This window comes from Geotrypetes seraphini, chromosome 4, assembly GCF_902459505.1.
Source record: "Geotrypetes seraphini chromosome 4, aGeoSer1.1, whole genome shotgun sequence".
NCBI lineage: Eukaryota > Metazoa > Chordata > Amphibia > Gymnophiona > Dermophiidae > Geotrypetes > Geotrypetes seraphini.
Window position 1 is genome coordinate 104971120 of NC_047087.1, and position 16256 is coordinate 104987375.

General features: G+C 43.9%; 1 protein-coding gene across 1 annotated transcript in view; it reads right to left on the bottom strand.

Moving 5' to 3' along the window:
* Positions 1–15775, bottom strand: part of HGD (homogentisate 1,2-dioxygenase) — a 96113-nt gene extending 80338 nt beyond the window's left edge. The window contains exon 1 of the mRNA XM_033940322.1: positions 15615–15775. Within this exon, the coding sequence (XP_033796213.1) occupies positions 15615–15629 (15 nt within the window). The 5' untranslated portion in view covers positions 15630–15775. The remainder of the gene's footprint in view (positions 1–15614) is intronic.
* Positions 15776–16256: the final 481 nt, after the last annotated feature.

Genomic DNA, 16256 nt, shown 5'->3' on the forward strand with positions numbered 1-16256 from the left:
GATCCATTAGCAATCTTTCCCCATAATTAGTTTTTTTCTTTTAAAATTAAGAAGACTAATTTATCACAAAACATCAAGAAATGTACACTATGTATCCAAATGATTTATACAATTAAAATGTCTACAGTCTAGATTTACTCACGTGTTGTGTCGGTTTAACAAAAATAGTCTAATCCCCGGATTCTCTAACCAGCGCCCATGTCAGCGGCTGCTTTAAAAGTAACAGCTGATCGTGTGTCAATTATGTGACAGTGATGTTTAGAGAATTGTACCTCAAGTGCTTATGTAGGTGCGATTCATGCAAAGATAGGCATCAGAAATGTAAGCACAGAAAACCCTGACCTATATTTCTGGCGCCCATCTTTGTCGGGGGATCCCGACAATAGTCCACAGCTTACCATACGCCGATTGTGGCAGAGGAATCCCCAATCAGCTGAGCCGGCCAGAATCCCCGAAACTGCAACTTTAGAGAGTCCTGTACGCTCAGCTGATTGGGAATTCCCCTGCCACAATTAGCTGAACCAGCAGGGAAATCCCCTATTCCTTTCTCTCTCTCCCTCCCACCCACCGCTCCCCTGTAGTACCCCTCCAAAGAAAGACCCCTCCCGCCAAGCCCAACATCCTCACACACCCCTCCACCCCCCCCTTGTACCTTTGATGGAAAATCATCAGGAGGGATGCCCACTCACTCCTACCAGCAGGCCCGCCTCATCAAAATGATGGGCCTTCCCCTTCCCAGTGTACCCAGGATGCACCGGGAAGGGGCCTAAGGCCCTGACTGGACCAGGTACCTAAGGCTCCTTCTATGGGAGGGGCCATAGGAACTTGGGTCAGAGTCATAGGCCCCTTCCAATACATTTCAAGATGCACCCAGAAGGAGCCTAAGGCCTTGGCTGGCAGAAAAACATTACCTTTTCTTAATAACTATATAATTTTTTTAATGCAGAAAACCAGTCCAAATCTTTCCCAGAAATTACTATCAAATTTAATTTATCCAACAGAAAGCGTTTGATAAGATTTTATGGGATTATCTGTTTTGGGTTCTCCCTCAATATAATGTGAGAATTTCTAACAGAAGTTAAGGCACTCTACAAAAGGCCCAACTGCACAGATTCTTATCAATGGTAGAGAATGACACGGTGGCGGTTACCCGCGGCTAGCCGCGGGTAACCCGCCGGAACGGGGAAAGAAAAATGGCAGTCGCTGCGGGGATGGGGACAAAGCCATTCACCGCCCCATGGAGCGGTGAATGGTCTTGTCTCCGCAGTGAGGCATCAAGAATCGCGCGGTCCCCACAGCCACTGCCCACAGCGTTTAGCCAGTTCCCTCCCTCCACCTCACCTTATATTCCAAGTTTGCCTGCTTCCTTTTTCCCGAGCCGCACGCGTTCAAAAAGCCGTGCACGCACGGCTGCGCGAGTCAATCAATCTTCTCCTCTGACGCAACCGGAAACAGGAAGTTGCAGGAGAGGAGAAGTTTGATCGACTTGTGCAGCCGCGCGTCCACGTCTTTTTAAATGCGTGCAGCTCGCGGAAAAAGAAAGCCGGCAAACTCAGAATATAAGGTGAGGTGGAGGGAGGTAGGGGCTGCTGGACCGCGCGATTGCGTGTGTTCCCTGCTCAAAATAGGAAGGAGGGAGTGAAAGGAAAATAAATTCTGGGCCAAGGGGATGAAGAGGGAAAGAAAGAAACCCACAGCAGGAAAGAAAGGGGAAGACAGGCAGGTGAGCCAGATGCTAGAAGCAGGGGGGGGGGGGGAAGAAAGAGGGAAAGAAGCTAATGGGGTTGAAAAGAGACAGAGGAAGGTAACAGAAAGAGGAGAAATTATGTGCATGGGGCATAGGGACAGAGACATAAAGGCGACATGCCATGGGGATGGTATATGGACACAGGGGGGGGGGGGGGCAAATGCCAGATACATAGGGGAGATATTAGAAATGGGGAAAAGAGGAACACAGAAACGAGATGGTTTGTGGGGATGGGACAGGGACCGAGCTCGCAGGCTCCAGCGGCTTGCACAAATTACATTGTAACGTGCCACGAAAATAAGAGGGAGGGAGAGAGGTAGATAGATAGGCCACGCGAGAGGAGCTGAAGGGTGGAAGAAAGGAACAGATGGTAAAGGAGGGAGGGAAGGGTGGTGGAGGAAAGGAATAGAACAGACATTGAAAGAGGGTAGAGAGGAACAGACCCTGAAGGGAAATGTGGAAGACAGAGTGGGGAGAAGATGCTGGAAGGGAAGAAGACAGATGCCAGACTATGGGGGAGCGGAGGGAAGAAGATGGGTGCTAGACCAATTGGGGGAGGGTGAAGGGAGAGGCACAGTAACAGCAAATGGAAGACGCAGAGAGAAGACACACAGTGGATGGAAGTAACTGAATGAGAAGATGTGGAAAGCAGAAACCAGACAACAAAGGTAGAAAAAAATTATATTTATTTATTTATTGCTTTAGGATAAAGTAGTATATTAGTTGTGTTGATAAAAATTTATAAACAAAGCCCTGCTAGCTGAACATCTTTCTCTAGTTCAGCAGCAGGAACTTTGATTTATAAGAACGGAATAAGCTAAATATTAGAGTACTAAGGCTTATGTGCTTATATGGATGCTATGGGAACGGTGACGGGGCGGTGAATGAGATGGCAGTGGTGGTGACGGGGCGGTGAAAGGGATGGCGGTGACGGTGACGGGGCAGTGAAGGGAACGGCGGTGACGGGGCGGTGCAGAGGATGGTGGGCCGGGGACGGGGCGGTGACGGGGACAGATTTTTTCCCCGTGTCATTCTCTAATCAATGGTGATCTTACCCCCCCTCCCTCTTTTATGCTTGAACAAGGCACCAAAGAGGGTTGTCCCTTGTCACCTATGTTTTTGTCCTATCATTAGAACCGTTGGTGGCTCAAATCAGACAGACAATAATCTATGTTGCAAGGAATAAGGGTGGGCTCTAAAGAATTTAAGATTTGGAGCATCGAGATAACAGTATATTTCTGTATCTCATTGGCCACGAATTTGGTCTTGGAGGTTGAAGTGTACAAGGTCAGCATCTATGAGACAAACTTGGTTACTTTTATTGCAAAGGACGTTTACAAAAGTTAGATAATTCCAAGTCTAATAGATGTTGGCATTGTCATAATGATATAGGGACTTTGGATCATCTGTTATATTATTGTCCTTTGTTACTTAATTTCTGGAAATCAATTTGGAGACAAATTAATCTTATTCTTGATTTAGCAATTCCCCTAACATATGAAGTCATAATCTGTGGTACGCTTTTACAAGTCAAGCCTTCTTTGGATAAATATAAAAGTCAACTTTTTATGATAATGACGGGAATAGCTATCCAATTGATTACACATAATTGGAAGAGGTATGACAGACTAAATTACACTTTTTGGTGGACAAATGTTTGTACCACCTATAAATATGAAAAAATGAATGCAGAGTGTTTGGGGTTTAGCAGTACATTTAATAGAGTGTGGAGTCCATTGACTATATTTGTTACAACATAATAATTGTAATGTATTTATTTATTTATTTTTTTAGGTTGGTAGAATTCCTTTCACATCCAGGGGAGGGAGGGGGGAGGGAAAGATATTTTGTTTATTAAAACACTTAATTATAATAATTATAATTACATAATTTGTCTTATTGTAGTAATTTGGTAAGAGGGGGGAGAAAATGATTGTTCTAAGTATAAATTGTATGTTTAATAATGCGATTTATGAAATATTTATGTTCAGATATTTGTATTGCATTGGCAAAGTTTAAAAATCAATAAAGATTTATTTAAAAAAAAAATAAAAAAAAAGATTGATCTTTTTGCGGATGATATGCTTGTCTTTTTGGGACAAACTACACAGGGGATCCCTCAACTGATCATTCTTGGGTTTAAAAATTAACTTTGAAAAATCTGAGGCATTGGCATTCTCACCTAACTGTAAATGCCCAAACAATCCCTCTTTCCCATTAGTGTGGTCCAAGGAAACTTTAAAATATTTAGGTGTTTACTTAAATTCAGATAGTAATATTGTATATCGTAAGAATGTACTTGACAAATTGGATATGATCAAATCCTTTTGCCAGAGCTGGAAAGATCTGCCCATCTCTTTCCTGGGGTATATGGTACTGGTCAAAATGGTACTGCTCCCCAAAATATTGTACCATTTGCAGATGATGCCTCTTTGAATCACTCAAGAGTGAGGGGACCTATAAAGGAATTGATAGTGGAGAACCGGTGGCTATTGTATACTTGGACTTTCAGAAAGCATTCGACAAGGTTCCACATGTAAGACTTCACAGGAAACTACAAGGCCATGGAATAGGGGGAGATATACTAAGATGGATAGGCAAATGGCTGGAGAACAGAAAACAGAGAGTGGGCATAAATAGTAAGTTCTCAGAATGGGAAAAAGTGACTAGCGGTGTATCCCCAGGGCTCGGTACTTGGACCCATCTTATTAAATATTTTCATAAATGACCTAGAAGAAAGAACATCCAGTGAAATCATCAAGTTTGCAGATGACACAAAGCTATGCCGGGCAATCAGATCACAGGAGGACAGCGAGGAACTCCAGAGCGACTTGAATCAATTGGAGAAGTGGGCAGATAAATGGCAGATGAAGTTTAATGTGGAAAAATGCAAAGTGATGCATTTGGGCAGAAAAAATAAAGATTACAAGTATAGTATGTCAGGTGTAACTCTGGAAAAGACCGAACAGGAAAAGGACCTGGGTGTACTGATAGACAGGACCCTGAAGCCGTTGGCACAATGTGTAGGGGTGGCGAAGAAAGCAAATAGAATGCTAGGTGTGATAAAGAAGGGAATTACGAGTAGATCAGAGAAAGTTATAGTACTGCTCTACAGAGCCATGGTCAGACCGCACCTGGAATACTAGGTCCAGCATTGGTCTCCATACCTAAAGAAGGATATAAAACTGCTAGAGAGGGTGCAGAGACAAGCAACGAAGCTAGTGAATGGTATGGAGAACCTGGACTACGAGGAACGACTTAGGAGACTGGGGTTATTCTCCCTTGAGAAGAGGAGACTGCGAGGGGACCTGATCAAGACTTTCAAAATACTGAAAGGATTCGACAAAATAGAGCAGGGAAAGCAGCTATTTACAATGTTCAATGTGACACGGACAAGAGGACATAGACTGAAGCTGAGGGGGGACAGGTCCAGGACGAATATCAAGAAGTTCTGTTTCACACAGCGAGTGGTGGACACCTGGAATGTTCTCCCAGAGGAAGTAATTGCAGAATCCACCATTCTAGGGTTTAAGGGTAAACTAGATGCAAATCTCTTTAAAAGTGGCATAGAGTGATACGAGTAAGGGTAAATTAGATGCACATCTCCCTTGAGAAGCATACAGTGATATGGGGACTAAAACTATGCCAGGGTAAAGTGGAGAGCGGCCGCATGATACTTAAAGTCCTAGATTTCAAACGTACGGACTTTAATGCTATGGGAGAGTACCTGAAGAAAGAGCTGTTAGGATGGGAGGACATAAGAGAAGTGGAAAGACAGTGGTCTAAGCTGAAAGGAGCGATAAAAATGGCTACGGACCTTTATGAGAAGAAAATCAATATAAACAAGAGAAAAAGGAAGCCAATATGGTTCTCCAACCTAGTGGCTGAGAAAATAAAGGCGAGAGAGTTGGCGTTCGTCTCACTGACATACATTAATATTACAAATGGCTGACTGGGAATATAAAAGGTTACAGGCCTTAAGGAGAAAACCTAGTATAATTACCTGTACCCTTTGGAAATCTTCATGGTTTGTTTTCTGACTTGCCAATGATCACAGGAGTTTAGACTGGGGGAGGGGAAAGGAAGGGTAGTATTGTATGTTTGAAAGTTTTGTCTTTATAAAACACAAAATAAGGGGGTGGAGTGCTTGCACCCACATACATATTTTCCATATTTTCTCTGGTTGGGTTTTGATTCATACAGTTTGGTGCTTGTTTGTTCACTGTATATCTGCCAAATGTCTCTGTATGGAAATTTTGTTTTGGCATTTGCGTTTGGCATTGTGGTGCTACATTCTATTCTCAATTAAAAAAAAAAAATCCCTCTAACATAACAATCCCATACTTTAATTAAGAGGGACCTGGTGTATAGGGTGACTAAGGGAACCCTGGAGAGGGAGGAGATAGTGTAGGGTCATGAAATGGTTAACTGTTGTTTAAAATATTGTTCTGGCCTACATAGCTGAAAAAAGTGTACAATCTATTGACTTCATCTGCCTAAAATGTATGTCCCTGCCTTACCACATTGTAAGCTAAATAGATAAGAGTTTGAGCCATGATGTACCCTGCCCTTCTGTACATTTAACATTTAGAACTGTAAGAGTTAGATAAGTGACCTGCTAGTGTGAGCTTAGGACCAATAATAATTGAAGAGAAGTTATAGAAGTAATAAATGAAAATTGTAGTTTTTGCATATATTAGTTTGCAAAAAGGGCATAAAAGTCCGTGTATTTCCTGTTTCTGACACTCTAGTAGGCAGGCTATTAACTGCACTAGAGTCCGGTATACCATAATAAATTTCTTGTACTTTTTTCACGCCTCTGACTTTGTGTGTCCAAGTGACCTTTCAATAGAACAGCTGTTAGTTCCGCAGCCTTACCACAAGCAAGTCAGGCAGTTAACCCATAGTCACCTGCTAGGAGGTCACCTGGGCGAGGAGAAAACCGAGAATGGAATTTGGCCCGTATTTTCTGGCTAGGCATATACAAGCAAATAGAATTACCATATATACTTGAATATAAGTTGAGGTACCCTATTTCCCCCCAAAAGGGAGGAAAAAAAAAAGGTTGACTTGAATATAAGCTGGGGGAGGGGTTAATTTCATGTGCCCTGCCCGGCCAGGCTCTGCACTCAGCCCCCCCTCACTCCCTGCCTGGTTCTCCACCCTGTCCCCATCCCTCCCTGCCAGGCTCTGCCCCTGTCCCACCTCCCTGCCATGTCCCCCCTTTCTCCCGATGTCCTGCAGGCCTCCACCGAGCCTGCCCTATGACCTTGTGGTCCAGTGGTAGGCTGGGACAGGAGGGATCCCTCCCGTCTCCTGTCCCGGCCAATTGTGACAATTGAATTACCTCCCTCCCATCACCCCCCATGTACCTTTTTGAATCCCTGGTGGTCTAGCAGCGTACTGGGCATAAGCAAGCTTTCCACACTCCTGCCCGGCCCTGAGCTGTTCCCTGAATGGCTGCCGCCAGTTCTCATGAGTTCCATGAAAACTGGTGGCAGCCATTCAGTGAGCAGCTTAGCGCAAAAAAGTTCACTCCTAGACCGTAAAAACTCAGCAGCCATTCAGAGGGGCTCAGTGTGGGGCAGGAGCAAGGAAAACTCCCTCCTGCCTGGTACACTGCTGGACCACCAGGGATTCATAAAGGTACATGGGGGAGGCGGGAGATAGGTAAAAAAAATTGTCAGAGTCAGCCTAGACAGGAGATGGGAGGGATCCCTCCTGTCCCAGCCCATCAGGTCATACAGCAGACCGGCAGAGGTCTGCAACAAGTCTGGGAGGGGAGCGGGTGGGCACTCACCCAAATATAAGATGAGACCCCCCATTTTTGGGCCATTTTGTTAGCCTAAAAATCTCATCTTATATTTGAGTATACATATATGGTATTCTGTCAATCTTGCCTGATCTGTCAGCTGAATAGTCCTGCAAGGATTCCACCGGGCCCTCTTGTGCCTATGCCCCTGGTTAACACCCTTTTGATCAAGTGGCTGTGAAAACTTTGTGGGACCTCTGGAACACACTGCCTGGGACAACACGTATATTTTAGTCAGTCATTCTGGACTATACCATTCAATATCCAGAGGCTATTGCTCTATGCAACATGAAGGTCACTACAGTGGTCACTGAGCTTTGTGGGAAGTCTTCTCCAGGAAGGGAATCCCTATGGAAATACTGACCAAGGGACCACCATGGTCTAACCCACCTTCTACAGAAGAATGACCCAGAAAAAAGTACAGTAAATGTCAAAGTTAAACAAGGCATTCCAAGCTTTGAAAGATGATATCTGCTCAGAGCTGGTGCTGGTTTGCCCAGACTTCAATCGACCTTTTGTGATAGAAACATATCTCATAGGTTGGACTGGGGTAGTCCTGGCTGAGGAGGAGAATAGGGAAGAATACCCAGTGGCCTACATTAGCTGCAAGCTGTTCCTTAGGGGAGAGGAACTACACAGTAGTGCTGCCCGATTCGATTCGGTTCACCTCATAGGTTGGACTTGGGGTAGTCCTGGCTCAGGAGGAGAATGGGGAAGAATACCCAGTGGCCTACATTAGCTACAAGCTGTTCCTTAGGGGAGAGGAACTACGCAGTAGTGCTGCCCGATTCGAATCGGTTCATAAGGAACTGTGGAACACAGGAAAAAACCCTTATGGATCTATATAAATGCAATATGCAATTTCTTCAAATAAGGACAGCTGGCATAAAGTTCAGAGATGCAGCCTCCAGGCAGCAAATAGTCCAGGTAGGTGCATTGACAATGATGGGCGGGGGATTCAGCATACCATCCATATCTACTGGAAAAGATATTAAGGTAAGAACCTAATCTCTTTTTCCAGTGCAATAGGGATGGTATGCTGAACCAAGGGACGTACATATGCAGTCCCTAAAACTCCAGATGGGAGAGATAAGCTTGCCTGCAAAACAGAGAATCCAAAACGTGGAGTCCTCCTGTGCTGCCACATCCACCCTATAAAACGTGGTGAAAGTATGAAGAAATGACCAAGTCGCCACTTGACAAATCATATCTGGCAGAATTATTCTACATTCAGCCCAAGAAGAGGCAACTCCTTTAGTCAAATGCGCTCAAAGAGTGAAAAGCAGCTGCTTCCTGCAGACAATGTAGGAGGACAAGATAGCTGACCTAATCCATCTTGAAATGGTAGCCTTGGAAGCCTGCCTCCCCTTCTTTGCTGGATTCATTAAGTCAAAGATGGTCTGAGAGACAAAATCATTCGTGACGTCCAGGTATCGCAAGATAGCCCTCCAGATATCCAAATACTTCAAGACTTTGTCCTTCTTTCTAGAACCTCCCCTCATCCATGATACGGAGGTCAGGATTCCTGTAAAACAAGGTCTGCAATTCCAAAACATATCTAGCAGAAGTAACTGCTACCAGAAAAACCATCTTTATAGTCAGGTTTCGAACAGAGATTGAGAGATCCCCTCCAGCAAGGTTCCAAAAGGACAGGGCTGGTGAGCTGGAGGCCTAAGCGTCAGGGCACCCTTAAAGAATCAGATAATATCTGGGTGTGAATACTACTACTATTATTACTATTAATTATTTCTATAATGCTACCAGACACATGCAGCACACCTGACACCCTTGGCTCTAAAACAGGAAACTCTAGCCATTTGAACTTTCAAAGCTGCATGTCCAAGCCTTCTTGAAGAAAGGACAGTACTGATGACACAGAGGCTGTGGTGAGGTCCAGCTTCTTCTTCTGACACCATTATTGGAAGGAATCCCATGCCTTGGCATATGTTGAAAATATGGCAGTCCTCATGGCTCTCAGAAGCATATACACCACCAAGAGCACTCAAGAGCCATGTCATAAGGCTAAAATATGCCGGATCTTGCAGCACGATCAGACTCAGAGAAAAGGCCCTCGAGCAGCTGAAACTTCAGGAGGACCATCCTGGAGACATACCAGATCCATTTACCATGGATGCCAGAGCCAGTCCAGAGCTACCAAGATGACACGTTACAGGTGTCTGGCTACTCTTCTCAGGACTCTGCCTATCATTGGCCAGGGAGGGAATATGTACAGGAATTCATCCGCTGGCCAAGACTGCTCATTAGCCAAGACTGATACTGCTTCAGTGCAAGTCAGATGGCTTTGAGTTCCAGCCTATTGATGGACCAATGGCACTGAGACAGATACTCGCAATGCGCTCCCCAGTCTAAAAGGCTGGCATCCAATGTAAGTGTGGTCCAAGAATCGATACAAAGAGACATCCCTGAGGTCAACAACTGTAAACATAGTCACCAGGCCAGGTTACAGCAGTCAGCTGTTGTCCAGGGCAGTAGAACATGCAGAGAGCCCCTCTGCAGTGACCAGAGAAACAGAAGGGGAGTGTTGTAGGGGACACATATGCTCTCTCATCCAAGGGACCACTTCTATCATGGCAGCCATTGAACCCAGAACTTGAAGATAGTCCCAGGCTTATGGGCTCTGTTGCACCAGTAGAGCCAAAATTTGGTCCCAAAGCTTCTGTTTGCGTACCTCTGAAAGAAACACTTAGCCTTTCTCCATGTCGGATCTGACACCCAGCTACTCCAGAAATTGAACCGGCTGCAACTGGTTCTTTTGTTAAGTGGACAATCCAGGCCAGACACTAAAGAGTTGCCATAATGGCCTGGACTGCACTCTCCGCTTCTTCCCTTGAGGAAGCTCTGATGAGCCAGTCATCTCAGTAAGGGTGGACAAGCCAACTCATTTTGCAGAGGTGGGCTGCCACCACAACCATCACCTCAGTGAAGGTCCACAGCACTCTGGCAAGACCAAACAGCACAGCCATGAACTGAAAAATGCTGCCAGGAACTCTTGGCTGTGCAGATGCAATGGCCGACCAAAGCACCTCTAGCCAAAAACAGAGCTGCGTTGACGTACTTCAATTCCAAGATCAGCCTCCACTCCTCAGAACCCTTCTTGGTTCTGACAAAGTATATGGAGTATCTGTCAGAGCCCAAGTCTGCATCTGGCACCCATTCAATCGCCTAAATATCTAGCAGTCTGCTTAAGATCATCTGGACCTGGGCGGCTCTTTCCAGTCAGCCCACTGGGGAGTCCACGAACCAGGCAGATATGGGATGGCAAACTAACTTGTAGCCATCCCTGAAAACCTCTAGCACCCATTGGTTGATCATGATAGCTTCCCAAGCCTCCAGGAAGTCATGCAGCCGGCCTCCAATCTTGCATGGAGGGGCTGGAAGCCTGGCACCATTGAGATTTCTTGGCCTGCCCACCTTTACAAAAGGTTGAGCCCTGGGATTTTCTATTCCCAGTGAACCTCTGTAATGATCTCTGAAAGGATCTCAGGGGTGAGGATCCAGAGAAAAACTGGCACAAATGGTGTGAGCCTCAAAAGGACCCATAGGTTTGCCCTTTCGCAGCCCGAGGCCTGCTGTCTGGAAAAGATTTTGGATGGCGGTCCTGAACACTAGCCACAAGATCATCCAATCCCTGGCCAAATAGCATATTGCCCCTGAAAGGAAGCCTGCTGAGAGTGGCTTTGATTGGGGGGGGATGTCCTCAGCCCAATGTCTGATCCACAAAATCTGGCGGGCAGACACAGAATAAGCAGAGACCTCACCTGCTACCCAAAACAGGCCATCCAGAGCATCAGCCACATAGTCCACTCACACCAGCAACAACTGGGACAGCAGCTCTAAAGTTGCTCCTCCATCACGGAACTCAGAATGGCATGCTCAAGCAACAAAGGAGGCTGCCACAGAAGCCTTAACCACCAAAGTCAAGGCTTCTTACTGCCTTTTGAGCAACATGTCTAGCCTACAATCCTGTTGATCCGTGAGCACCATGCCTCCCTCGCTAGGCAAAGACATGCACTTTGTCACTTGAGCCTCTAAGGAGTCCACTTTAAGCATAGCAAACATCTGCTGAACTCCTGGTTCATAGGATATAACTTGGACATTGCTTTTGCTACCTTAAGGGAGCCCTCTGGATTCTTCCAGTGCTCATAAATCTGAACTTTCATATTCAGATGCTTTGAAAAGGCAGTAGGCTGAGGAGAATCAATTTTAAGCTCCTTCAGAGACTCAATAAGGTGGTCCATCAAGGGCAGCAGACTTGAACAGCCTGTGAACAGAAGGGTCCTCACCCTGGTCCACAGCAGCACTTACTCCCTAATCTCTCTCACACAGAATCGCATTGTCCTTGACTGAAGTTTCACTCTGGGAGAGAGGAAAAGTGCCCAGATCATCCTCCTCAATGACTCCATCCAACCAACTGTCAGAAACTGGGGGAGACACTGGTCTACTCAGAGGAGCAGATGCAGGAAGGATGAGGACTCCGTCCCTGGTGGTTAGACTAAAAAATAAGACTTTTTAAGGAAGTTTAAGAACTTAGAATTCAAATCAGGAAAAATAAAGATGGCCACCACCAGGATTTCCTGCTGAAAAAACAGCTATAACTCTATCAAAAAGCCAAAACCAGTGATGTTAGGATTTTTAGGGTGGGGAAAGAAGAAGGCTACATCAAAATATAACCACAAAAACAGCAAATTCAGACCCCCCCTCCCCTGAACTGTCCTGTGGGCTGCAACAGCCCTACTCACAGACCAGATGCTGGGAAGAAGTGCTACAGCCTGCCTCAGCTGGAAATCGGAGAAGACCTCTACCACCAGGAAAGCTGCATCTTCTGAATCTTCAACTGCTAGTCGGGCCACTGTTGGAGTGAGCCTCAACCCCCATGACCAGGATCCAAATGCCATAAGGAGGGAGGAGGAAAGTGCAGTTGACATCATGTGTGCTCTTAAGAAATGCAATTGGTGTTCAGACAGCCTGCGCTAGCACTCCTGATCAAGCCAAGGAGTGAGCAAACAGTAAGGGGAAAACCCATAGCTCCACAGTTCAAGCAGGCTGGCTGAGCAGGTCCCCAGAGGATCCACCTATCAGCAACTGACCAAAGACCATCCCTCTCATGCAGGCTAGGCAGTCACTGGAGCTTTACTGGAACACAAAGTCCTGCACAAAAGCCACCAAAGAAGATCGAGCAAGCTCACATGCAGAAGAAATAGGTGACAGGAGGCAGCAGAGATGAAGGAGAAGGAGGAGGTTCTGAGAACTGATCAGTATCTCCTACAACAGACACGAGAGCAGATGAAAGTCCCTTGGATCAGCATACCATCCCTATTGCACTGGAAGAATTGATTAAAAGATAAGAAAAGAGAGTAGGGTTAAATGGTCAGTATTCTCAATGAAAAGGGTAGACAATGAGATTCAATAGTGGTCTGAGCTGGGACTGCTGCTTATTAACATATTTATTAATGATCTAGAAATAGGAATAACTAGTGAGGTAATTAAATTTGCTGACAAAGTTATTCAAAGTAGTTAAATCACAAGAAGATTATAAAAAATTGCAAGAGGATCTTACGACACTGGGAGATTTGGCAACCAAATGGCAGATGACATTTAATGTGTGTGCAAGTGCAAAGTGATGCATGTGGGAAAGAGGAACCCAGACTATAGCTACAGAATGCTAGATTCCACATTAGGAGTCACCGCATAGGAAAAGGATCTAGGTATCATTGTTGATGATATGTTGACGTCTCTGCTTAGTGTGTTCAGCAGCAGCTAAGAAAGCAAATAGAATGTTAGGAAGAGAGGAATGGAAAAGTGAGAATATTATAATGCCCTTGTATTGCTCCATGATGCAACTGTACCTTGAATACTGTGTGCAGCTCTGATCACTGCATCTCAAAAAGATATAGTGGGATTAGAACGGTGACAGAAAATAAAGGAGGATGGCACAATTCCCCTACGAGGACTGACTAGAGCGTCTAGGGCTGTTCAGCTTGAAGAGACAGCTGAGGAGAGTGGAAGAGGTAGATATAAATCGCATATTTACTCATTCCAAAAATATTAGGAATAAGTCGTAAGGTTACCATACGGTTCCAGAAAAAGGAGGACAGATTGAGACATCCAGCTTTTACTTTCATTGAAAGCAATGGAAGTAAAATTGGATGTCTCAATCTGTCCTCCTTTTCTGGAACCATATGGTAACCCTTGAATAGGGGTCACACAAAAAAGCTACCAAGTAGTACATTTTAAATAAATCAGAAAATATTTCTTCACTCAATGTTTAATTAAAATCTGTAATTTGTTGCCAGATAATGTGGTAAAAGTTGTTATCTTAACAGGGTTTAAAAAGGTTTGGATAATTTCCTAAAGGAAAAATCCATAAGCTATTATTAAGGTGGACTTGGGAAAATTCTCTGCTTAATTAAGATGGACTTGGGGAAAATTCTCTGCTTATTTCTAAGATAAGCAACATAAAATCTATTTTGCTCTTTTGGAATCTTGCCAGGAACTTGTGACCTGGATTGGCCACTGTTGAAAACAGGATACTGGGCTTGATGGACCTCAGTCTGTCCCAGTATGGTAACTCTTATATTGTATAAAAAATATTTAATTTGTTTAAGATAGAAAGAAAACCTACAGTAGGTAAAATTGAATTTTGAGAATACAAATAATCCTAAATTCCAAATATGGATTAATAAAGCCCATTGAGATTACTGTGAAAATGTGCAGGGTTATTATAGCAACTAATTTGAACTAATTATAATGAATTTTGCATTTAGAAATTTTCAAAATTAACTTAACGAAGGTTAAGTTAAGGAATTGGGTTATTAAGGCATAGACTAAAGGGGTGGGTCAGTAGGGTGGGCAGACTTGATGGGCTATAGCCCTTTTCTGCCGTCATCTTTCTATGTTTCTATGAAAAGCTCCCTTGAAAGAATAGTGAATGGCTGGGATTTTCTTTGAATACCGAAAATTCCTTGACTGAAAAGTTAAATAGCTGGAGGTAGTCAGCTTTTAACTGTTTCCTCTGTAAAATGGAGAGCCACAGGTTAACTGATTTTCACAGGTAGTCAGAACGCTGAAGTAACATTTCAGTAAAGAATTAACTATGGATTCTCAGAAAGGCCTCTCCTTTCTAGGTTATGGCTAGAGAGCGAATACTTAATCACCAGTAAAATATCACAAACATTTCTGGAGCCTTCTTTGCTCACATTTCCTCTCTCTAGTTGTTCAGCTCCTGAACCTTAATAGATTTTTTTTTTAAAAAAAAAATCTATAAATGACAAGGTTCTGCAAGTCACAAGAAACATCAATAAGCAGCAGAAAGCACTTAAAAGCCTAGAATAGGATACGGTGAGGGTTTTCCCTCTTTATTTTTTCTATATTGTATAGCTTTAAGTCACCGTGTTAAAGAACTAGCTATGACTGTGCAGATGTGTTGGGCAGATGTGTCTGGACAAATCTGATTGGCTGCTTCATAAACGCCCCCTAAATCTGTAAGAGCAGGGCACTGGTTTACTGTGGCTTTTGGTGGGTTGAAGCTTAATTGCAATAAATGATATGAAGTAATATAATAAGCAAAAAAACTAAAATAAATGCAGACAACCTTCCTCCCATCCACACAAAAAAAAAATATCATAAAACTTAATCATTGATCTGTTTTGCCTTCAATAAATATGATGTGCGGAACTGAAAGCATCTGCAGAGATGCATGAACTGAGAAACTACTCATGAGGGAGAGTTTTTGACCAGTCCTAATGCCGTGATGATATTTGTAGCCCTTAATTATACTAATTGAAATTAATACTGTAGGTCAAATAATGCTTCAGAATAGGCTTGTCACGAATCCTGGACTGATCTAAAATCTCTCGCTTGGAACTGGAAACTCAGCTCTAAAGATGCAGAAGCCAGGCAGAGGAGAGGGAGAAGTCCGGACAATGCTTTCTATGAGTAAAAATAACAGAAAAGCAGAACCCAAAAGTCATTTGAAGAAAATCAGGTTTCCCATGAGAATCAAATCAGGACATGCAGTAAAGCAAACACACTTACTTTCAGCTCTGCCATGGCCTCTGAATCAGATTTTGACTTTTCCTCCAGTAGAGAAAGCTGCAGCCTCAGACTTTGCAATGCTTTTCTTGTTGCAGAAAGTTAAGCCACTTTTCCTACTATGTACAGCTCTGCTGTGAAATTCACCAACTCTGCAGAAGGAACGTTACTCAGTGTGAGTTTAATTAAATACAGGCCTAGTCAGCCTCTTGACCAATCCAGAAAGCGTAGGGCCAAACGTAATGAAAGTGGTGGGCTGGGTTTATTTGTGGGATTTTAACTTTTTGTTGTCACTGCAATGAATTGAATTGTTGGGATACTCTTCATTAAAGAATTTTTTTTACCTGCAAAGAAACATGAGAAGAAACCTGTTTCCAAGCATGTTATTGTGTGTGTAATGTTTCATGCAGCTTTTCATATTTTGTACATTTTCTTGACACTTTGCTAGGGGCAACAGTTGCATAAAATTGTTTTAAATGCCCCTTTTTACTGAAACTGTTTTCACAGCTCTTTACACGTTTTTACTGGGCTGCTGGATACTTAATCACAAATTCAAACAGAAATTGGCTTCTAAGAAAGTTAACTTGCAGTAAATGAAACTTCTGCTACCCAGACGATAAATGGAACTGTTGCTCCTCTGGTTTC